The following is a 23,480-nucleotide window of genomic DNA, read 5'->3' on the forward strand; positions in this document are numbered from 1 at the left end:
TTCCCTCGACCCCTGGAGAGCCAACAGGAACATGTCTCACTAGGTATGAATACATTTAATTAGGAAGCTTAGTTTAGGCCCGAAAGTCTATCCCGACCGTTGGAGTTCGTGTACCTCTCGAGGTACTAAGATAGTCGGGCATCCATGTCATCTCACACCGAATGATCTACATAGATAGGGGGATGATGAGTCGTATTAGACCAAGGTACAGCAGTTGGATATTCGTCGAAGCCGGTCGAAAGGCATGCATGTTTGTTGAGCAAACAAGATTCTCTGAGCCTTATACGAATGTACTGTACATTGCCGCGCAACCGCACGTATCTACAGAGGTCTCCAAGTACCTACAGCCAGGACAATCAAAAACAGGGCTACAGTCGACCTGGCCTTGTTGCAGCATTTCGTATTTATGACGAGACCTATAGTGCAATCAAACTCCAACGAAATCATACCTATCTATCCATGTTTGCGGTGGATAAGCCGACCCAGTCCCTGGTGAGATGATCATCCAACCAGGCCAGGGAAGGCAAGGCAAGGCAATTCGTCGAAGAATTCAAACAGTATCTAATGGCTGTGGTATCGCGGTCGAATCGAATCGAATCATGTCGGGTCGTATAATCTCGTATGACCTCGTGTCGTATCGTTGGTTCAAAAAAACCCAAATCCTCAAGTTCAATGGGTATCCATCTCCATCTGGCGCTCTGTCCTTTAATCGTCGAAACCCGCAAACCATGCATAATTGTACACAAACAAATTTCCATGTGAAAGAGCCTTCAACATAGCCACACGACTCCCCGCTTCCAAAGTTTCATTAGCAATGCAAAAGTCCACCACAATCAACGGAAAGAGTTCTTCGCCTTCTCTCTAATACGGCCCAAATCCTCAACACATTTCAGGTGTAATTCGTTCGCGTGATCCCACCATTCGCGGCACCTGGCATCTTCTTGCAGCCATTGCATATAAGTAGCATACCCTGCATAACTTGATGATCGCGAACGAGTCAGACCTATTCCTGTGTCTCTATCCTCTTCGTGTGCATCTGGACCATCTGATCGGATTGTGATCCAGTTGTCGAGCATATTCCCGCAGACCATGTCCTGACGGTGGCGAAAGTGCTCAAGCATGCTCGCATTGAAATTATTCCACTCCTTCATGTATGCCGCCATGTTTTGACAGTATTGCATGAAGTTATCCGGTGTGAGGCGATCCTCCGCTGGTGGTACCACAGCTCGTGGTGGACGAGGCATGGCAAGTGGACGAGGATTTTTGTTATTTGATTGCTTTCGTTCCAGATCGACATTTTTCTCGGCACGAGATTCAAAGGGAAGATTGGCGGCCAGTTCGTCCATATCCTTCAAACCACCAGCTTTGGCTGCAAACGGCGCATGTTTTGCAAGGTCGCTCAAGTCTACTCCTCCATTCATGGACTGCCTCTTGCTTGATCGTCTGGATGAGTCCCTGACCGAGTGATTGATACCATTAGTAGAAGTTCGATGGTGACCATTACCTGTCACAGGCTGGTCGTCCACGTCCATAACATCTTCTTCTACCACGACATATGGCTCTCTCGAACTGGTCGAACTCGAATCATCCTTTCCCTGGTGCGATGCTGCTCGAACTTCCCCTTGGCCAGTGGATGGTTTGAGATTTGAAGCCCAATCACCAGCAAGTTTTCCTGGCTGAAATGCTGTTGCTTTGTTGACAGGAGGATCGTCTCGACGGTGAGCTTCGGCATGTTGACCTCGAGGCCCAGTAGAACTTTCCGAGGAGGAATGACCTTCTTGATCAGCAGCTCTTGAAAGTCCACGACCACGAGTGACAGGCTTAACTGTGCGCGAAGTCTTCGAAGGAGACTTTCGTAATTGAGCGTCATTCAGATTCGGCCGGAAATCATCTGATGTAACCTTGTCATGCCACTCAGATGCCACGAAAGTACCATTAACATGGTGAGTTGGTTTTTCGTTGTGACTAACACCGCGATTAGTGAATTTCTCATTGAAGAAAGAATTGCGAGAAGATCTAAGAAGATCAGCGCTAGTAATAGCATCAGAAGCAGCGCGACGAGGGGTCTCTCGTGGCTCCGTACGTGGAGGAGTCCTTTGCGGATAGACAGTCGAAGGGACTGCCCATGAAGGAATGCCGTTGAAAGACTGCCCTCGTTGCGTGCGATTGGGACCACAATAATGAGACCAAGAATAGGGAGACTGATTAAGGGAAGTAGAAGCATACTTGGGACCATCCATATTTCCACCACGTCCATCGAATTCATTTCGGGGGAGCTCATCGGGGGAAGCCATATCTGTCCAAGGCTTTCGAGTGTGCTCCCTGGGTTCAGGAGGAGGATAGTGGTGTTGAGAGTCGTTGACTACTTTTGTATAATTAGTACTGGGGAAATGCCCAGTTAAAGCGGGATCATCGTCAGCAAAAGCTTGAAAACTAGGACCGGTCTGTGGTTTGGGCCGACTCTTGGGGGTTGCTTTTGGTCTTGAACCCATCTGTATGACCTCCTCTTCACCCGAAGATGAGGAATAATCAGCATGAACGCCAGTTGAGCTAACTTTAGGACTTGCACTGCGGTGACGAGGCACGTGCTCATATCGCCCCGAGCTTCGACCAAAGGGACCTCGATCTTCCCAAGCCGGTTCGACCGGAGAATTGCGAACGCTGGCAGACCGATGCAGGCCATCATCATGAATATCAATCCTCTCTCCACCGAGACCACCGTACTTGGCTGATGGACGTGATGTGCTGACACGTTCGGATCGCATTTCGTGATCTGAAGAGCGAGTGTGTCGTAACGGACTCACGGTGGGTCTTGCTCGAGATACAGGGGGAGATCGCACATTGTAAGGTTCAGATACATGGATATTTGGAGGCTGAGGAGGAGCATATGGACGTTCAGCTCTGACATGCGCATAAGCCGACGTGCGTGGGGCAGCAGGCTCATCAGCGTTGCCATAGGCACCTGGCATGTAGCCTGTAGGCTTCCGAGCACTTTGAGTCCTTGACAACCCGGGGAAACTGGTTGGAGGGACATTGGGGATGTGAGCCGTCTCAGCGGGCGGGGGCTGTTTTGGTGCAGTGGGATGTTGTCGGCTGGTTCGTGGGGGCATCTGAGGAGGATTCTGTGATTGTCTCATGTTGGAAAAGCCACGAGCAGCGCCAGCCTCGGCCTCAAATCTGCTGCGATCCCAGGCATTGGCATTTGGAGCAGGGCGGGCCCAGGCTTCGAATTTCCCAGCGCCCGCCGAAGCAGGCTTTTGATTCGGGGGAGGAAATGGGGAGCGTCTCTCTTGTTGTTTTGGAGGAGGAAAGTTGAAGGGAGTCCCTGCCGTTGTAGGCTTTTGAGCATTGGAACGGGCAAAAGAATATGGATCGGGGGTATATGTGGTGGCGTTCTTTGCAGCAAGTTTTGCCCTGCCTTGGTCGTATTTCAGCTTCTCAACGGGATCAATCAAGATCTCGTGGGCGGCTTGGACTGCCTGAAACTTTGGGACGACTTCAGCTTCATGACCGGGATTGCGGTCTGGGTGATATTGTTTGGCTGGAGATTATTTAGGGAGTGTCAGGAAACACAGACGGGGCAATTGAGCAGCTTACCCAACAGTCTGAATTGCCTCTTGACTTCTTCAGAGTCTGCCGTTGGGGGTAAATCCAGGTCGGCATAATAATCCCGCTTGACATCGGCCTTGACCATGATGCCGGTGGTGATTGAGAGGTGATCTTGACGCTCTCAGAGGTGGGATATGATAATCAACGGTCTTGCTTTGAAGTCATTCAACATGATTCCAACACCAAAGATCGACGGGAAATGTGGGCGCAGGGCCAAGCAGCGGGAACAAGTGGTGAATGGTTGGTTGAGATTGAAATGATAGAGGAGTTGTTCAATCCCGGGGTGTGATCGGTGACCGTTGTACAACTTGAAGTGAGGGAAGATGAATGGTAAGCCAGGAGTTGTTGAACAGAAGGATCAAAGTCAAGTTCTTGTGGTACTCGTACTCGGTGCTCCGGCGACGATGATGATATTATCAAACGAGGTGCAATGAGGAGAGTGGCTGTCAGTTGGGTAGCAATACCATTCGTTGATTTTGATGGAGGGACTGGGCGGGACAAGCCAGGCAACGCACGAGAATGAGTTGTGCGAGGGGATCTGTGAGGGCGTCTGTGGTTCCTGAGAAAATGCAGGGATTCAGAGTGTAAGTGTTAGATCAACTAGTGAACGAGTGAAGGTGTCAGTGAGGGAGTGAATGAATTGGATAGATGGAATAAGGCAGATGATGTGTTGGCAGGTTGTGATTTGTGAGGTTCAAGATGTAAATATGTTCACTAGGGCTCTGGCGTAGGCGCAGGCAGGCGCAGGCATGTCCAGGCGTGGGAGTCACAGGTGTCTGTGGCAGGCAGGGTTGACCTGCACAAAAACACATGTCGGTATTGGGTTTAGTGGGAGACCAGAGCCAGTTGTGGCTAGACGCTATAGCGCCTAGGGTTCCAGTTAAACTCCCGGCAAAAAGGCCCTATCCGTCCCAGTCTTGCCTGACATGCCCCGCCTAATGAGCCCGCTTGTCACTGGGCTTCCTGGTTATCCACAGGCAGCCTGATCGTTGGCTACTCATACTAGTTTGGTGGTAGATATCTCGAGGCAACCTTGCTGAGTGCCCACTGCCCATCATTGCCCAGTTGGTTGGTGGCTCGTGCAAAAGTCACTGCTGGATGCACCGTTGAAGCCACGGTTAGTTAAGGTACTGTTCGGTCCAGGCCGCAATGAATTCCAGGTTTCGGTGCCTGGCGCCTGGGATGTCAGCCTTTTAAGCCCCGACTCTTGGAGACTTCACATCTTGTCGTCGCGATCCTAAGCCTGAGCTTGCATCTGCATTTACATCAACCATTCATCTCATCATCTTCATCATCAAGCAATCACAGCATTGGCCTGTGCCTCACGCTTCTCCTCTGAATCTCCACTGCTCGCCAAACCGTTGGTTCCGTTCTGCTCCAAGCCTCGACCTTGAAAGATCTGCTGCAGGACCGACTGGATCTCCACCAAGAATCGATCAACCTCTTTCTCCGTACCCACTGTTATTCGTACGCAACCTTTGCACCCCAATTCCTTGCCACGGAATCTCATCACTACTCCCCGCTTCTCTGCCATGATTTCGTAAAGTTGAACTGCTGTCACATTGTCAGGCTGTCCTCCATCTTGTGCTGCTTTATCCAGTATCTCCACCAGCAAGAAGTTGGATGCAGTTCCTCCTCGGATTCGGCCAATGCCTGGAATTCCGGGCAGTTCTTTCAGCATTCGGTCGCGCTGTGCCACGATCTTGGCCTTGTACTCTTCCATGACTTTCAAACCCTCACCTTGTAATGCGTGGATTGCAATGACGCTGGTCGGTTCTGAAACGTTATAAGGTGCCTTGATATTGTTGAGCAATGCTGCAATCTCCTTGGAGGTGAATGCTACTCCCAGACGAATCCCGGCCAGTCCAAATGCTTTGCTGAGAGTCTGCAGTACGACCAAGTTGGGCCACTCCAACACCCATTCGGCCAGACTGGATCCTTCCGGAGAGAAATCAATGTATGCTTCATCCACGATCACCACCCCGTTCCAGGTAGGATGCTCCAGTATCTGTCGTATGTCTTCCTTTTTGATCAGAGCAGCCGTGGGGTTGCCTGGGGAAGTGATATACACCATCTTGATGTTAGGTTCGGAGGAGAGCTTGTCGCAGATGGCCTCGGGCTGTAGAGAGAACCCATCCTCGGGTTGAAGTGGGACCTGGACGATGGAAATGTCGTTGACGTCGGCGGACACCGAGTACATGCCATAGGTAGGAGGACAGGTAAGGATCTTGTCTTTGCCCGGAGTGCAAAAACAACGGAACAAGGCGTCAATCGCTTCGTCTGAACCGGTTCCCGTGAACATGTTCTCGGGCTTGAGATCTTTGCTTGTGTGGGTATGAGTGTTTCTCAATCGGCAGAACTGCTCTTTCAATGGGATCTGGTGGGGATCAGGGTATCGGTTGAGAGAGCCAAACGCGGAGAAGCCATGGTTATCTTTTGCTAAGCTTGGACCATAGGCATTCTCATTGGCGTCGAGAAGAATGTTGGTTCCGTCGTCTTTGTAGTCACTTCAAGTCAAACGTGAGTCAATCAGTCAACGGCGGGTTGAGACGTTGGGGAATGCTACTGAAGGCGGAGGAAGACTTACTCTCGGGCGCATCGATAGGGTTGCAGTTTGAGAATGTTCGGTCTGGCGCAGGTGGCCAGATCGAACGGAGAGGTTTTCATGCTCATTGTTGAAGAGGAATTGAGGAGTCCAAATTGTAGTTCCAGTGCTCTACTCGGGGCGCAGGACGATGACTGATGAATCGATAAGAAAATTCCCGGGAAATTTCCCCGCGTCAGGAAAATTGGAGATGCTTAAATAATAGTGGCACTTCAGTAGGCTTCACTTCTTGACCTCTCTTCTATCGTCGACATCTCTACCCTTCCTAGACTATAGTCCCATTCACACATCCCCGTACATCTACCTGTACTCCCCACTCCAGCAATGGCAGACCGGAAATCTGCCTATGGGGCACCTGCCTCCGATACCGATTTCCGAAGAACCTGGGACAAGGAAGAATACGCAGCCAAGGGCAAGAAAGAGGCAGAGGAACGAAAAGAAGAAGCCAAAGCCCGATACGAAGCAAAACTCGAGGGCAAGAAATGGCACAAGCCCGTCGATTTCTCCGCCTTGGACTCGACCTCTGCCCGTGGGTCGCGACTAGATGTGGCATCCATGGTCGGCAAGAGCACCTTGGTACCTGCAGGCTCCGGCGTGGGGAAGCGAGGCCGAGGCGCTGGCTTCTACTGCGAGGCTTGCGACCTCACCTACAAAGACAACGTACAATATATTGAGCATCTCAACTCGAAGCAACATCTCATCAACACGGGACAATCCGGTGAGGTCAAGAGAGCGACGTTACAGGATGTGAGGGAAAGACTCGAGATGCTCAAGGCCCGAAAGAGAGCGCAGGAGGAAGAGGACAAGAGACTCGGCGAGGTGGATATCCAGGCTCGGATTCAAAAGGCCGAGGAAATCGATGCTGCGGAGCGTGAAGAGAAGCGGAGGAAACGAAATGAGAAGCGGAGGAAGGGTAATAACGGCGACAACGGGATCAAGAAGGAAGATGAATGGGAAGGTCGCTTGGGTATCATCACCTAATTCAACCAGCGGATTGACAACTGATGGAGTACATGATCAGTGTCTCCCGAGAGGGCTATTGGCCTCCTATGGTCGACTTGACGCACACCATTACCACCACTCTTCTCATGGGATCTGGCCTGGAGAAGCTACTTTGGTAGCTCTGGCTCAAATATCAGGCAGCTGGCACCTGAAATTCCAGTTTCTTCCGGAACGTATCGCTTCTCAACCTGAACCACAACGGAAACCGAAATGTCTTTGTTCACAGTCATAACAACATCCGTGCAACTCGTTCAGGCGGCGTCGTCATGAGCTGTGCGTCTCAGCAATCCCTGAGCCATGATGAAGCTGTGTTTTGGCGAAGAGCACCCCCTATCGCTGAAATTAGTGTATGGGTGAGCATACACCACTGTTACCCTCTCGGAGAGCTATGAGACTTTTTGGCCCAATGTTTTTCGAGCCTGCGGAGCCTCTGATGTCGATGTTGCGCCGGCTTTATGGCCGCACCGATGCCAGCTGGCCTCTTCACTATCAGATATTACGGCAAAACTTGTTGCGATGTCCGCCTGAGACACAAGCTCTGTCAATATCATGAATCGAACATAAGCGCAAAGGAGGGAGGACTAGACGCATTGCGACGCTGATTACACGCTGGGCCTCAAAGGGCTTCATCAGTGCAACCAGGAGTAAAAGAACCGCTTTCCCCGGTGCCAAATCCTGGATACAAACACAGCTCATTGGCAACACAAGCATGACCTCTCCCACACCATCCGATATGTTCACCAGAGCCCAGGCTCTGGTTCGGTCAAGGACCACTCCAATCAGTGTTATCAAAGATATCCAACACTGGAGATTCCCCCAAAATCTCGTTGCAGCATGCCTTTTGTGATTTTTGGACCAGCAGAAAATTGACGGTGGGGGACAAGAGCTACCGTAGTGCGATCTTGGTAAATGGACCCTCAGCTATAAGAGAGCAGGCACCTTTACCACAGTGATAGAGAAACAAATCACTCTCGAGAGCCCTACCATTACCAGCAGCCGCGACTCGATCGCCGTTCCATTGAGCCAGCCCGTCTTGTCCCGCCACCGTCTGCAAAATAAGCTCAGAGGTCACTCCATGTAGATCGGCTCTGGGTGAGCAACACTCGTCATGCCTAAGAAACCAAGCCCGAAGGTGATGAACATTGGCTGCAAACTCCAGCCATGACTTTAGTTGACTGCCGTCCCCAGTGGTCTATACCACGAAACCATCGTAGACTATGGTAGGTGGGTACGTTGGCGGGCGGTTCCTCGTACTCACTACCCGAAGTCGTTTTACAATGTGCAACTTGGGCTCAAACCAACCACTTCATTCAGGAGGAACACTGTATCTGAGAAGGAGATGCCACCATCGGGGCCATCCTATCCCTCCTTTACGTGACCAAATGCCCAGGCACATGGGAAAAAGGAAATCTTGTACCACAAGTTGTCTCGACGTCAAGGCCGAGGATTAGGATTGCATTAGGATTGCATGTTGGCATTCGGAGACTTTCATGCGAAACGGTGAGTTGTTTGACCACACACACCACCTGTTCGTTGGACGGCTCGAGAACGATCACACGGAGTGTTGAGTCAAGCAGAGCAATGGGGGCGGTTGTTCTCGTTCGACCGCCCTGCTAGCTGGTCAGTTGGTCCCAACAGGCATCGGAAAATCGATGCCATCGAGATCTATATCCGCCGGGATCAAGATGCTCCACTGTTCGAACTCAAGCAAGTCAAGCTCTTCCCGATTGATTACCTCCTGCTTCAAAGACAAAGAGAAGAAAAAAGGTCAGTACATCCCGGCGCATGAACGACAGCTGGGAAAAGGGGACATACTCGAGAATCGTCCGGAAAGACAAAGTCCGGGGTGTGATAGTCACAAGGAGGATCTGCTGTTGTCACTGGGACAGTAGAAAGGTTTCGGGATTCCGAACCGTCAGTTCCACGGTTCAATGGTGAAGCACGCAGGTTGAAGTTCTGCGACGTTTCCCGGGCCAGGGCAGTCAATTCTTTGGCAAATTCCATTGGCACAGCCGAATCAGAGGCGACGTGCAAGCGGGTGAAGAAAGCGGTGCCGAGTTCCATAAGGGACAGGGCTCTCGCGACCTGCTGGTGCCCGGGGTTCTGTAGGATGCAGATGAATAGATTGGTGAGGACACAGATTGGCGCGACGAAGCTGAGCCTACGTGGCGTGAATTTCTTTGTCAGTTTATATGTAGCTTTCTCCGGGGTTAGGATGTGTCTCAAGCGAAGTCAACGTACGGTACAGGGGTTGCAGCATCAATGTGGACGTAGTTTAGAGTCAACATGGCAGTGTGACATGCTCTCAAGACCGTCTCAACCGATGTTTCGACTTGGGATCGTAAGACTCGATGCGGCGTCAGACCTAGAAGGCTTTTGCTCCACGGATGGATCAAGGTACTGTGTATGTCTAACAGTGTAGTGTGATAGAAACAATGGAGGTAGACAGCCTGTTGAAGTGTAATCCCCGGCGGAAGGCGATTCGGGTTCATGGCGCCGCCGAGCATGATAGTAGGTTCCAGACTCGATCTCAGAGCAGCAAGTTGCTCGTCGAGTTTGACAACCAAAGTGACCAGTTCCTGTGCTCCTAGGCGCATGACTCGAACACTTGATAGTTGACGGGTGACGAGTGAGGCGAATCGAGACAACTTGGCGAGAAGTGTCAAGTATGTCAGATTTAGTGACTCGTTGGGCACAAGCGATGGTTCGGGGAGTTCGCAGGTTACCTCATCGTCGTTTATTGTCTGGTCAATAGCGTCAGCCCAGGCACTCTCTGCAGCATTCGGAGATTCGATACTGACCGATGGCCTTCCAGATTGCTTCTCTATCTGCTTTTCGAGACAGTACAACGCCCAGAATATGCAGCTTCGATGCGAGCGCTCCGCGGGCGTTAGGTTCCAGCCTTGGGTGGGCTTTCGATGCAAACCCCTCCCAACCGCAAGTGCTAAAGCATTGTTACAAAGCATATACTCGAGACACGGGCTGCCGAAGTTCTGAGAGTAATAGGCCTATTTCAAGTCAGTCACACTAAGCCACAACTTGGGTGATTCTTCAGTATTCACCATGACGGTGAGCGCCTGAACACTTGTCAGAGATGTTCTGAACAAGAGAATCTGGGCGTAAAACGCGAGAGCATTCTCGAAGTACGTCCAAGCCACCCGATTGGCTTCTTGGAAGGACTGAGTTTCAGATAGGTGAATCCTGCAGCCTGACGCATATATCGCGTTGCGGAGCGCATGCCACGCAACATCGACATGGCTGGTCACTCCATTGAGGTAGGAAGTCAGTTGGGTCTCGAATGTCGATCGCTGCACGACCCCCATACTGGCGTCTAACGCATACTGGAAGTAGGCTAGGCGGAGTTGTCAACAAACATGCCTAGCGAATGCCACAGAAGAAGCCCAACCATACCTGAAGTGTACTTCCAAGCGGTGGATGGGTCTGGGTCTGGGACAAGCTTCATTAGGAGTTGGCTGGGTAATTTTAGTCTTCGGGTTATGTCGCCAGTCAGCTTTTCTGCTGAGGTCCGAAATCCCTGGCTGCCAGTTCGGCTCTCGACCCACGCAATTCCTGACTGTGAGCATAGGGAGAGACACGACCGAGGCCCTTTTTACGTAGACGAATTAGAAAATGTACCCAACAACATATGGAGCAGTACCGTGGTATTCCCAATTGTTCTGTTCAGGCATCAGTAAGGGGGAGATTTTGGTCAACGCGAGGGACGACGTACTAACTCGTTGGAGGAGAGGCCAACGTCTTCGAAGGATCCTTCCGTTGGAGACAATAGTCCTGGGTCTGGCTGCAGGACGCTGGGACCGTGGTTGGCATTATAAGAGCTGCTGCGTTGGTAGGTTTGAGCATTGCTTGGGGTTTGTGGGAGGATGTCTGGAGGCCGTGAAAATTGCTGCAAGTTGGCCGGGAGAGTTACAGGTACAATAGATTCCGAGCCATCGCACTGAGTATCAAACTCGAATGTCACAGGAGGCATGAAAGGGTTTGCGGTGCTGGACTGTATGCCAGTAGCAATCAGGCTCTCGTAGTCCAGTGGCACAGCGGTTGTCATGCGGCTGAACGAGGCTGCCGCATTCGCAAGAGAGTCCAGTGTTGTCATTTTCTTTGTAGCGGCGCCCGAAGCATTTGAACGGTCTTGCGATGAATCCAGTCTTGCACGAGGAGCTATGGATCTGGCGATGGTATTTCTTGGGGACAAACCTACCGCTGTGCAGCTTTGTCCTCGATCCAGACAGTTGGCACAACTTGCTGCGTTGGCTCTGTTACCTTTGAGATAACATCAATGCTTGTATCTTCAATAAAGGGGACTCTGAGGTACATCTGATTTTCTTCAATTTGCAATAATCACAAGCAGCCTCGCGCTTCTTGCGCGGCCGCCGGCCATTCGCTGCGGCCATCCAGATAGGCTTCGAAAGTCGATGCAGACTGGTCGACACTTCGCAGATTCACTTAAGTGTAAGGAGTAAGGCTATCCCTACACAGATCGGTTTTTGAGCCCAGAGATCATCAGTCGCCATGATGGCCAACTCAAGTCACTGTGCTCGAAAGATTCTCGACTGGCGACCAACAGAGATGATCCTCGGTCAATGCGCCAATGTCGTTTCCCCGCAGCCGTTGTGAGTCTGAGGAGTAGATCGAAACTCCGAACCAAAGAGGCATAGTGTATTGGCTCTGGGCAGGAAAAGCTATCCGAGGTGTTCTTCAAGTCAGTGCAGTAAAAGATATGATACTTGCGATGCAACGAAAGCATTGTCCGAAGACGATGAATGGCGAGACCAAGGTTCCACTAGTTTCGGGGACCTTGTCCTGACACAATCGCCTCACTCAACTCAGCCTGCAGAGTCCGTCTGTGTCTTCCATCCACGAATTAGATGGTGAAGGATTCGGCGAATACTTTGTCAGATACTCTGTTCTGGTGATTGTATGATCAAAAATGTAATTCAAGCCGAGGCCAGATTTTGGTTCGCTCCACCTTCCGTTCACTATTCAATATCTTTTCCACGGCCATGGAGCCCTGAGGCTATCACAAAAGGGGCTACAACTTCATGCTTTTCCAACATTATCGAATTACCTTCGTATACAAGACTCTCGGCCACTTCAGCCATGCCCTCCCGAATAAATGAGCAGGTGTCAACCTTGTTGTCAGTGCTCTTTACCTCTGCTGACCAACGTGGTGGATCGGCGGCGGCGAGTTTCGCGAGCTGCTTTGCGGAGCATGCTCACTTTCAAGCCGGCGCGCTGCCAGCGTTGCAAGGTCAGAAGGATAAGCAGATACTCGCAGTCTCACCGCCCAACAACCCCGTTAGCACCTTGTGTGCTACCAAACTATTCTTGACGCAAGAGACATACCAAAGCCTGCTGGACAAATAGCTGATATTTCGCACAGCTATCGAAGCCTCACGTGAAGCCTCATGGAGCGGTATCGCCTCACGCAAGCACACCGTTGTTGGTCTGTTCGCCAGTACCACTAATGAAAACCAATTTGTACTACTTGGGTCAATTGAGATTGTCCGGGCTGTCTCCAACGAACCTCTGAAGATGCGGTTCTGTGGCAAAGTCGACGTAGACATGGATGCGGAAGGTGTTGTGAAAATCAGCCGGTACGAGGCTTTTGCGGTACGAGAGGCACTATCTTGCAGTCAACCAGCCCTTATTTGAGGCTCTGATGCATCCTTGCGCAGCTGAAGGCTGTCGAGACAATAGCTAATACTACGAGACATATCTAGGAACCACCCTTGCCGAATATATGAAGATTATTGGAGAGGGAACTAATTCCTTTTCTCATGACACTGTTAGTGATGAGACGCAGACCACTTCCATAGTCTCAAGAAATGCTCGGGTTTCACCTCCATCAAATCTTCCTGCAACCAGGGATACATCATGTCGGAGGTCATGACTTCACTTCCTGGCAATAGCCTCTGTGTTTCTCATGAATTCCAGCCTTTCGGAACACAGCTCTGGCTGAAGTTGCTGGCACCTTTCCCCAGGCACGAGCATGGATGGGTTGTTCATGACCCGGGTCGATAATGCAGTCGGGCTGCATCCCGCTCCGTCCCTAGACTTGCCTCGACTAGACCTATGCATTCGCCGACCTAATCTGGTTAACCCATATTCATTCCCCATGGGGTCGCGGGCCGGAGTAGTCCAGACCATGCAGCCACACACCAGTGATTGGACTATGTTTACACAGCGTACTTCGTAAGATCACGTTACCACTCGTACGACAGCGATCCAGCTGTGAAACCGAACCTTAAAAGACTTTGAGCACCATCCATAGTCCGACGGTCATCCTGGATCCAGCTCCTTGTCTAACCAGCCCATTCATTACTTTTATCGTTGAAGATGGTCGTCGACTTCAACGCCACCGCCGGGCAGGTCATCAGTCCCAGCAAACTAGCACACGTTGTGCTCCGAACCAACAATCTGCCGGCGATGGTTGCTTACTACACGATGTTCCTGGGAGGGCAGGTGATATACGAGAACGAGATGCTGGCGTTCATTTCATACGACGAGGAACACCATCGCATCGCACTTCTTGGCGCCCCCGGCACTCAGCCCAAGCAGAAGACGTCCTGCGGGCTGGAGCATATCGCCTTCACTTTCGATTCTCTGTCCACACTCTTGTTAGCGTATCGGCAGCGAAAGCAAAAGGGCATCTCGCCGTTATGGCCGGTCAACCACGGTCCCACGACATCGATCTACTATCGCGATCCCGATGGCAACATGATTGAGACTCAGGTCGATAACTTCGACAACCCGGCTGCCGCGACCGACTTCATGAAATCTGCTCAGTTCGCAGAGAATCCTATTGGGACAGATTTCGACCCTGAAGACTGGATTCAACAGATTTCAGATGGGAAGCCTGAGGCAGAGTTAATGAAAAGGGAGGAAGTCGGACCACGTGGACTTCCAGATTTCTTTTGAGTTGCTATTTAAAATGTTCAATATGCTGGTACTTCGCACATTTGAGTATCACGCGACTTATCATCCCGAGGGGGGGGGGGGGGGGGGGTGGGGTTCTGACAAATTGCTCTCTGTAACATGATTTTACAATCAAGCAGTCAAATCATGTAGCATAGTACCTCTAATATGTGGACAACTTAAACACAGCCAAGTACTGGACATGAACAGAACGTGTGAATCAACGGCATAGCATATGATATGACACATAGCCAGGAGCTTTATCGTTGGAAGTCGCCCATTTGTTCAAGTGCAAAATCATTCACCTGGCTCTCTACGCCATCAGTAGAAGTGAACGCACGCGTTGGCTGTGGTTCTCCACTTTGAGACAAACAAGCGCCAGCTAGCCCGCTCACAATCGTCCAGATATATCGCGCTGTTTCCAGAGAATCCACACCGGTTGACCTCCATGCGACGTGGTGATCAGGGCGGATTAGTACCAGTGGCTTTTCATAGATAGTTCCGGCGAGGTGCTCTTGTGAGACATCCACCAGAGTGAGCGGAATGCTCAACTGTTCAGCCGCGTCTACCATGTGACTAGTACCATTATCTTGAGTAGAGAAGCTCAATAGTGTCCAATCTTTCCCAAACAAGTCATAGATTGCTTTCCCGTCTGACAGAAAAAGAGATGGTGCTCGCCCACCAGGCCAAGTGGTGGGAACAAAATGGTGTGGATCGAAAGGAGGCTCCATCTCGTCCTCTTCTCGCATTATGACCGGTGAATTATATCGGTAGCCCATCTCGATCCCAAAGTCTTTATTTTCACCATCGTGCAATTGATAGTGAGTGTGGATCTTTTCTCGCAGTGCGCTACCTTCATCGGATTCCACATCAACACTCTTGGGGTCATGTCCGGCAATGATAGCCTCCAGATCCTGGTGTACCTTGAAATGAACACCAGATTGTTCAACATTGCGTAGTGCCACCGGACGTCTCTCCAGCTCGTATGAAGCCAGTAAGCCAGCTCCGCCTTGGCCGTTAATGACGGCAGCCAACTTCCAGCCAAGGTCGAATGCGTCACCGATACCCATATTCATACCGTAGCCTCCGGTTGGGATGTTCTGATGAGCCGAGTCGCCAGCCAGGAATACACGGTAGCCTGGGCTGTGCCATTTCCTCGCGACTGCAATATGTGGTCGCCAGACCGAGCGAACCAGGATTTCATCAATCTCAATGGGGTAATCACCATACAACCCACCCAAAGCTCGATAGATGGCGTCTCTCGAATCGATCTTATCAGTATCGACGCTGAGTGGCAGGAAGAGATGAACTGTGAAGGTGTATAATTCGTCTTGGGAGATGATTGCAGCACCGAATCCACCATGTGGCTGCAGGAAGAAGATATGCCAGAAACGGCCTTGCTTCCTGATGCGCGCCAGGTCACGGGATTTGAAGTGGACGAGTAATGCACACGAGGGACTAGGCCAGTTTAGCGCGAGGTCTGAATGAAGAAGTCGTTACTGACATAGGCCCGCCATCCAAAGATATCTGAAATGACCTTCTCACCTTACTCGAAGCCCCATCGCAGCCTGCAACGTAGTCAGAAATGTAGGTCCGTGAGGCGCCACTATCAACATTGACAACAGTGGTTCGGACATGGTTCCTTGATTCCTCCAAACTTTCTACACGCCACCCGTAATGAAGCTCGATCAATGGGTCTTTATCGCAGATATCACGCAGCCATCGTTCAAATACTGCCTGTGAAAGTCGTTGCCAGGGTTCCCGAGGCTGGGTTCCATCATTCACTTCTTGGATACGCTTGCGGAATTTGTCAACCCCGGGGAGTTCCCACTTGGTCAGTGGCTTTTCCTGAGAAAGACCAGAAGATATAAGCACGTCCTGATCAACATCTGGAGGTACACCCTGCAGGCGCAGATCTTCTGCAAGGCCTAGCTTTCGAAAGATTTCCATGGACCGCGCGTTGGTGAGATCCATCTTGGGCCACTTGGTCGTGGTTTTATTGCGCTCAAACAAAATTGATCTGACACCATAAAATGAGAGCACATGAGCCAGGAGAAGGCCGACAGGTCCACCACCTGCAATGACAATTGTACCGGGCGACAAAGTCTGCAGAGTCCCATCTGGATGATCAGTAGATTGTGCCATCGTTGAAGGACGTGAGTGTATGTTCTCAGAAGCTTGGATTGTCTGAACGTAGAAATGTCAAAAGGATCCTCAACTCATAAGTATCAAGGAGGTTGTGCCCTGGCAGTCATGAACATTACTACTTTGAAGGATGAAGCCAACGCTGTACTGGTGATTCGAGGATATTGGGAAACAAGATTAAGTTCAATGGGGAAAGAGACTTACCCTTTTGGTTCGGTAATGCTACCAATCGCAACCTATGCCGATTTCCCAGCATAAAGTTTGAGCCCCGGAAGAACACAACTTGCAAGGTTTGCCTTGTGGTTATGGTTAGTTGCCGCTGATACCCTTGACACACTGGTTCCCAGTCAGTCTATTAAGAAGGTCGATAAGTAATTTCTCTCAAGTTCGATTTCGAATGCGCATGGTATGCATTAGCGATCTATCATCGCGCTCTATCCGACCAGCTGTGGCAACTTTTGCTTCACAAGAATATCAAAGTTGCATGCCTCAAAATGACCAGTGTCTATGTCTTGATAGTGGCTGTGCTGGGATTAGGACTGATCCCGCTGGCAAAGCTCATCAGGGTGGGCCGTCGACCGAAAGGGGTTCCTCCTGGGCCTCCCACGATTCCGATATTGGGAAACTTGCATCTAGTAGGTACAACCAGTATATTTCAACAATTACCATTGTATGCTGACACGACAAGATGCCAGCCAAGAATCCACATCTGCAGTTGCAAAAATGGGCAGAGCAATATGGGTGAGTTCTGCGTGGCTTCTCCTGCTTGAGGTACATAGTGCGCACACTGACGAAAGCAAGCCCTGTCTTCTCATTGCAACTTGGTACCAAGACCATAATTGTACTCTCCAGTGATGTGGCCGTAAAAGAGATGCTCGACAAACGTAGCAGTAATTATTCCGACCGACCCGATATGTTTATTGGTCAACAAGTTGCCAGTGGCGGCATGAGACTCGTTGTGATGGTATGCCAACATTCGGCCCAGCCGATGTGTATCCACGGCCGCGAGCCACTCGACATGGGAGTACGCTGACAAGTCATTGTATAGCGGTATGGCGATAAATGGAGAAGTATTCACCGTATGATACACAATATTCTCAACATAAAAGCTGCTGTTACGTACGCACCTTATCAAGATCTGGAAAACAAGGTCATGTTAAAAGCTTTCTGCGAAGACCCAGCAAATTTCCAGTCCCACATCCGACGTTATACTTTCTCGCTTTCGACGCAACTCATTTTTGGTCATCGCTGTCCTGATGTAAATGACCCGGATCTGAAGGAGCTCTTTGTGGTCAGTACAACTATTACTAGCCCCAATCTGTACTGACAGATATAGAATTTTAGCAACTGGGGAGAAGTAGCAGCTTGCGCCAGTGCACAAATCCTGGATTTGTTCCCTATACTTCAGAGTTTACCCAGATGGATGGCTCCAAACGTGAGGTATGCTGAATCGTTGTTCGAAACAGAAAGAGAACACTACCTCAGGATGTGGATGAGAACAAAGAATGCGTTGTCCAGTGGAGAAGGTCATGTGAGCGATCTCTCGGCAACGATATTCCAAGTGCTTTGCTGACATTACAGGAAGCCATGTTTCTGCAATGATTTGCTGCGTGCACAGGATAAAGAAGGATTCTCGGACGCGGAAGCAAGTTACATCAGTGGATCATTGTTGGAGGCAGGTTCCGATACAACAGCTGCGATACTGTATGGATTTATCCAAGCTACCTTGGTCTGGCCGGAAGTTTTGTCGAGAGCCCAAGAAGAGATCGACCGTATTGTAGGTCCTGGCCGACTTCCGAACTTGGACGATTACGAAAATCTGCCATACATTAGATGTTGCATCAAAGAAAGCATGCGCTGGATGCCAACAGTTATCTTGGGAGTGCCGCATGCCGCAATAAAAGACGACTGGTACAACGGTTACAGGATTCCAGCAGGGAGTACAATTATCAACAATGTATGGTGAGTATGCATCCCTACCGTCGAGGTGGAGAGGAGATTTGACGATTCTCAGGACGATCCATATGGATCCGAAACGCTCGCCAGACCCTCGCAGGTTCAATCCTGATCGATTTGCAAATGATAAGACCACCTTATTTGAATCGGCGACAGGGGATTGCACCAAACGTGACAATTTTGTTTTCGGCGCAGGTCGACGATTGTGCCAGGGGATCCACATTGCCGAGCGCTCCTTGTTCTATGGGATTGCTCGTCTGGTCTGGGGCTTTGACTTTTCGCCATCTTTGGGTGCTGATGGCCAGCCCATAAGCTATGATGTTGATGATCTGGTGGGTGGGATTACCGTTGAGCCCAGGCCCTTCAGCTGCCAGATCAAGCCACGAAGCAGCTATGTTGAAGGGGTCATATTGAAAGAAGCCACAGCGTGCAATGACTTGCTGGACGAGGTGACAGGTCAATGGAAGGAAACCCCAGAGGGTATGGCTTTCAGCACTTGGATGCCCGAAAAGATCGACGTCTGAAGGCCTGAGCTAACATGTTAATGGTTGTTCCGCCCACGTGACTAGGTTCGTAGTTAGCAGAAACCAGTGGCACCAGTGAACTAGATGCTGACGTCACAGTCATTATTGGCTGGGAACTACATCCTTTCAAGACACCTCAGCCTTGTCAACTCAACAACAACGCCTGATGTGATTTTTAGACCAGACAAAGTGTCTCGAAGGTTGAAGCAGCTTTGCATGTTGATAGCCTCGTCAAGAACCACAAAATACAGCATCCAGAACGAGGCTGAAATACAACGGACGAGCAAACGCGGCGCCCAAGTCGGCAGGATCATCTATCCAGAACCCAATGCAATTTCTGTGACGCAGTACATTTTCTAGTACCTGACATGATTCATTCTTTTCCCTTCTTCAACATCCACCTGCCCCTCCATCATCGAGCCACAGAGTTCGGTAACCGTGCATCGATTTGGAGAAGCCGGACTCTTCCAGACATCGATGCCATGGGCACGACCGGCTTGAGACCCCCTTATGTCATACTCAACCAACTGGATCCTGCCTGTGACTGATTGACGTTCGGGAGACTACAGGCACGTTACACAAAAGTAATGAACACGGGAAGCGACATATGGTCTACTTACCCCATCTACGTCACTAATGTTGACGTGACCTCCGACTTCTTATTTACTCTTGATCCATTCCGAACACTGCCTTCTATTCCCTCCCTCTTCTCACTTACCATTACCTAGCACTTCCATAATTCCAATACACTCAGCTTCATATTCGCAAACACCACGCAGTCTATCAAAATGACTTCGCAACCTCAAGATCCGTAAGTTCTACCTTAGCACAGACTAATTCTGACCCCACCATCTACAACTTCCTCATCTCGACAAACCATCTTCCTTGCGGGCCATAAAAAACCTCCCAGCGATGTGGTGGTCGGAAAAAGAACGCTACTTTTTCCAAGTCTCAATTCTGATCAGATCATATCCTGGATAGATACAAAGCCAAGAACAAGGACGAGCCAGGACTCGAAGAGAAAATCAACGACCTCAATGCCTTTGTTAAATCTTCAAAGTTCGGCATGATGACCACCCGCATTGCGGACTCGGGTCTCCTGGTCTCTCGAGCCATGGCACTCGCTGCTCAGGTATGTACCATTTACACTCACCTGTCCTTTCGCACTCAAACAAATCCCAACTCTAACCTCTCTCTTTACACTAGGAATCCGGCGGCCTCGACCTACTCTTCCACACGAACACGCAGTCTGGCAAGACATCAGACCTAGAATCCGACTCGCACGTGAACATGTCCTTCATCTCGTCGACGGACGGCAGCTGGGCATCCATCTCGGGGACCGCGAGCATCATCACCGACCGCTCCACCGTGTCCAAGTACTACACGCCGACGCTCAAGACATGGCTGGGCGACCTCGGCGACGGCGTGCACGACGGCAGCGAGAACGACCCGCGCATCGGCGTCATTAAGATCAAGGCCGTTACCGCCACGTATGCGGTCAGCAAGGGCACAATGCTCGGGCGGGGCTTTGAGATCGTCAAGGGCGCCGTGACTGGTGAGGTCGCCAACGTCAATGATCTGAGAGAGATCGACCAGGGTGAGGTCGAGAGATGGAGACGCGAGCATGCTTAGAGAGATTCTGAATGGATGGCCTTGCGTGCATGGAATGCAGCGTGCCATGACTGGTGATCAGGTCAATATTAGTGATGTATACCACACGTGGCACTAGAGACACGATGGGATAGATTCCTCCAACGAGAAAGATCTCCACATTACACTCTACCGTATTGAGTATTCCGAAGTCTCCGTTGCGCAGAGAAGTTGATAAGTGAAACTGAGCACTCGCTGTGCAACGGATACCTAAGTAATTCGGCAATCAGAGGAGAAGATGATAGTTAGACATGTCGGGGCAGAGTTCACAAATTTCCTGCTTCGAGTGTTTCCGGGCACCATCTTGATAGGTCAGTAACCAGTAGACGATACATCTGATTAAAGAGGAGACGAGAGATTAAATTGTGGAGAGATTAAGGCATTTCCTTCTAAGAAATAAGCAGATATATGCTCAAGGTATCATGAACCTCAAGTATTGGTGGCAATAGGTCGTAGGATCCGTCGTTAGGAATAACAAACTCCACCTCACCACGACCACAGTACATGTACACAGATGATACACAATGGTCAACAACAAAGACAGGAGACAGGGCTGGCTTTAGCCGGAACACTTTTTCCCACTTCCCATCGAGTTCCATGCATCCCGATTTCCGTCCCCCTTTTTTCTATATATACATGACAACTCCAACATTGACATCAAGGGTCCTGAAATAGCGCTGGAGAGGAGGATGAATGTTGTAATAAGACATAAATGCAGAAGACATTAAGAACGAGGATTAGATATGTGACCAAGAAGTGAGGTTTTGGGGGGGGGAAGATGCTCGAGGAAATCTTCAGTCCGAAGTGGTGGTTTCAGTCGCGTGACTGGTGAATGAGCGTTGCCTCGGACCCCATACAATCACAGTTGTATAGGACAATGGTTGGCGGGTGTGTCCAACCGGAGGATTGAATATGCTCGCTCTTGGATGAACCCAGATGACGTGGCTGCTGCTTCTGAAGAGTGATTCATCCTAGTAGTGGAAGGCCTAGAAGCCGTTGTCATCCCCACGGCCAAAACCGCCTCTATCACCACCTCGTCCACCACCACCCCGGAAGCCGCGATCGAAGCCTCTTCCACCATCTCTGCCACCTCGACCACCAAAACCAGACGAGTCGCGGTTTCCGAATCCTCCGCGATTGAAACGACCATTACCTCCAAATTGATCGTCTGATCTGTCATTCTGAAAGGCATCATTTATTCGTAGGCCTTCTGTTCGGCTGAATCCGCTCTTCTGCACCCAGACAGGAGAAACTACAGGCATCTCTTGAAGGCCCCACCCATATTTCGCGCAGTCGTTCACCAAATCAACTACTTCCTGCTTCGATCGACCACCACTTTGACCAAGAGCACTCAACATAACGTTGTACGCCTTGGCTTTGGTCCGGAAGTTGGTGTTTTTCACACCCGTTTCAACCATCTGCATGATTCGTGCAATCTCCGGTGTCAACTGAGATGGCTTTGTCATATCCAACTCTGAAGTGGAAAGTCGTTCCTCTGTAAAATCTTTGATGTGATTCCGTCGCTTCAATTTTTCAACCTCGTAACCTTCATCTTGCTGAAGGAAGAGGTAGCCAGTGCCGGACTTGCCTGCACGTCCAGTTCGGCCAACACGATGTACGTAATCGTCAGACGATCGGGGCAGGCCCATCTGGATAACGTGTGATACATTTGGGAAATCCATACCACGAGCTGTCACGTCGGAAGAGATAAGAATGGCACTCTTGGCACGTCTGAAAGCATCCGAGTTCCGCGAACGCTCTCGCTGATCAAGTTGAGAAGACATGACAATGATTTGGCAGGGCGCTAGAGGGTGGTTTGAAAATAAGCCGCCTCTGCTTTGGCCAGGATCCCGCATGTTTGACAATACTTCATGTGCCATATGAACCTCAGCAACAGAATTATAGAAAACAATGGCTTTAAACGGCATTGAAGATTCAGGATCTCGTTTGTTGTCTTCGATTGCGTTTTGAGCGACTTCCACCAGGGCAGGAATTTGATTTTGCAATCCCGGCAGGAACACAGTCTTTTGTGGGATTGTTTCGTGTGTTGCAGCTTCGTTAGGGTCGACAGTGCGGACAAATTTGAAGTTTGGTTTCATGGTCGATTTGACGATTCCAACAACCGATTTGGGGATGGTCGCGGAAAACATTAGTGTTTGCCGATCACTTTGTGAGCGCTCAGGCATGTATGATTGTATCTCCTCAATGTCGGGTCCAAAACCAATGTCGAGCAGTCGATCAGCTTCATCCAGAACGAAGGTCTTGATGTTTGCCATAGTGACACCACTATAAGGGTCGGACAGTAAATCTTTGACTCTTCCCGGGGTACCCACAAGAATATGGCATCCCTGTGATTGCATCAACCGTAGATGCAACGACTTTTGAGTGCCACCGACGGCGGTTTGCACCTTGACACCGGTGTTTTGTGTAATCTTCTTGGCTTCGACGGCAATCTGCTCAGCCAACTCCCTGGTTGGGGAGATGATGAGTGCTTGGGTATCACCGATTTGTGCGCGGCGACTTCCGGTCTTGATTCCGCTGTCCCCCAATAGACGTTGTATGATTGGCATGAGAAATGCCAGGGTCTTGCCGGTTCCAGTCTTTGCTTGAGCAATAACATCGGTGCCGTCCAAACATTCATTGATGGTCATACGTTGCACTTCTGTCATGGTATGGATTCCCATCTTGTTGACGAGGGTGTCAATAACGACGGGGTCGATTACTCCAGCTTCACCCAATTCGGAGAACTTTGTGAACTCTCGGTTGGCATCTGAGATATCCTCTGCACCAAGATCACTGGCATCTGCTGGATCTCCATCTTCTTCTACTTCTTCAGCATAGGCATTGTTGTAGCGGAATTGTGAGATGGAGGAGAATTTGTGCTTGGTGATGTGATTTAAGGGGGCATTTCGAAATACGAGAGGTGTGAGGCGCGGGAGATATGAAATCGACGAGGGTGAAGAAGATGGGATTAATCTGAGAGCCCTGGAGGCAAGGCGCCCCTGCCGGGCAACTGCGTACATGTTCGCGGCGACCTGGGCGAGTTTTTATGGCGA

The 23,480-nt window shown here is 50.3% G+C and overlaps 9 protein-coding genes across 9 annotated transcripts; 4 read left to right on the plus strand and 5 right to left on the minus strand.

Moving 5' to 3' along the window:
- Positions 1-833: 833 nt before the first annotated feature.
- Positions 834-3,694, minus strand: LTR84_000678 (uncharacterized protein; the record flags this gene model as incomplete). The annotated part of the gene is made up of 2 exons (XM_064844308.1): positions 834-3,541; positions 3,598-3,694. 2 exons carry the CDS (start codon positions 3,692-3,694, stop codon positions 834-836), a joined length of 2,805 nt encoding a protein of 934 aa, XP_064712168.1.
- A 1,209-nt stretch (positions 3,695-4,903) lies between these two features.
- Positions 4,904-6,282, minus strand: LTR84_000679 (uncharacterized protein; the record flags this gene model as incomplete). The annotated part of the gene is made up of 2 exons (XM_064844309.1): positions 4,904-6,116; positions 6,197-6,282. The coding sequence occupies 2 exons, from the start codon at positions 6,280-6,282 to the stop codon at positions 4,904-4,906; spliced, it is 1,299 nt and encodes a 432-aa protein (XP_064712169.1).
- A 256-nt stretch (positions 6,283-6,538) lies between these two features.
- Positions 6,539-7,195, plus strand: LTR84_000680 (uncharacterized protein; the record flags this gene model as incomplete). The annotated part of the gene is made up of 1 exon (XM_064844310.1): positions 6,539-7,195. The coding sequence occupies one exon, from the start codon at positions 6,539-6,541 to the stop codon at positions 7,193-7,195; it is 657 nt and encodes a 218-aa protein (XP_064712170.1).
- Positions 7,196-8,837: 1,642 nt separating this feature from the next.
- On the minus strand, positions 8,838-11,327 carry LTR84_000681 (uncharacterized protein; the record flags this gene model as incomplete). Its single annotated transcript, XM_064844311.1, has 7 exons — positions 8,838-8,954; positions 9,032-9,377; positions 9,458-10,224; positions 10,279-10,568; positions 10,628-10,663; positions 10,875-10,893; positions 10,947-11,327. The coding sequence occupies 7 exons, from the start codon at positions 11,325-11,327 to the stop codon at positions 8,838-8,840; spliced, it is 1,956 nt and encodes a 651-aa protein (XP_064712171.1).
- Positions 11,328-13,570: 2,243 nt separating this feature from the next.
- LTR84_000682 (uncharacterized protein) lies at positions 13,571-14,152 on the plus strand (the record flags this gene model as incomplete). Its single annotated transcript, XM_064844312.1, has 1 exon — positions 13,571-14,152. The coding sequence occupies one exon, from the start codon at positions 13,571-13,573 to the stop codon at positions 14,150-14,152; it is 582 nt and encodes a 193-aa protein (XP_064712172.1).
- Positions 14,153-14,409: 257 nt separating this feature from the next.
- On the minus strand, positions 14,410-16,294 carry LTR84_000683 (uncharacterized protein; the record flags this gene model as incomplete). The annotated part of the gene is made up of 2 exons (XM_064844313.1): positions 14,410-15,607; positions 15,654-16,294. The coding sequence occupies 2 exons, from the start codon at positions 16,292-16,294 to the stop codon at positions 14,410-14,412; spliced, it is 1,839 nt and encodes a 612-aa protein (XP_064712173.1).
- A 688-nt stretch (positions 16,295-16,982) lies between these two features.
- LTR84_000684 (uncharacterized protein) lies at positions 16,983-18,774 on the plus strand (the record flags this gene model as incomplete). Its single annotated transcript, XM_064844314.1, has 6 exons — positions 16,983-17,035; positions 17,096-17,258; positions 17,343-17,585; positions 17,631-17,825; positions 17,880-18,256; positions 18,309-18,774. The coding sequence occupies 6 exons, from the start codon at positions 16,983-16,985 to the stop codon at positions 18,772-18,774; spliced, it is 1,497 nt and encodes a 498-aa protein (XP_064712174.1).
- A 788-nt stretch (positions 18,775-19,562) lies between these two features.
- Positions 19,563-20,406, plus strand: LTR84_000685 (uncharacterized protein; the record flags this gene model as incomplete). The annotated part of the gene is made up of 3 exons (XM_064844315.1): positions 19,563-19,585; positions 19,756-19,906; positions 19,981-20,406. The coding sequence occupies 3 exons, from the start codon at positions 19,563-19,565 to the stop codon at positions 20,404-20,406; spliced, it is 600 nt and encodes a 199-aa protein (XP_064712175.1).
- A 1,004-nt stretch (positions 20,407-21,410) lies between these two features.
- On the minus strand, positions 21,411-23,447 carry LTR84_000686 (uncharacterized protein; the record flags this gene model as incomplete). The annotated part of the gene is made up of 1 exon (XM_064844316.1): positions 21,411-23,447. One exon carries the CDS (start codon positions 23,445-23,447, stop codon positions 21,411-21,413), a length of 2,037 nt encoding a protein of 678 aa, XP_064712176.1.
- Between the last annotated feature and the right edge of the window lie 33 nt (positions 23,448-23,480).

Source organism: Exophiala bonariae, assembly GCF_035927105.1.
Source record: "Exophiala bonariae strain CCFEE 5792 chromosome Unknown scaffold_1, whole genome shotgun sequence".
Taxonomy (NCBI): domain Eukaryota; kingdom Fungi; phylum Ascomycota; class Eurotiomycetes; order Chaetothyriales; family Herpotrichiellaceae; genus Exophiala; species Exophiala bonariae.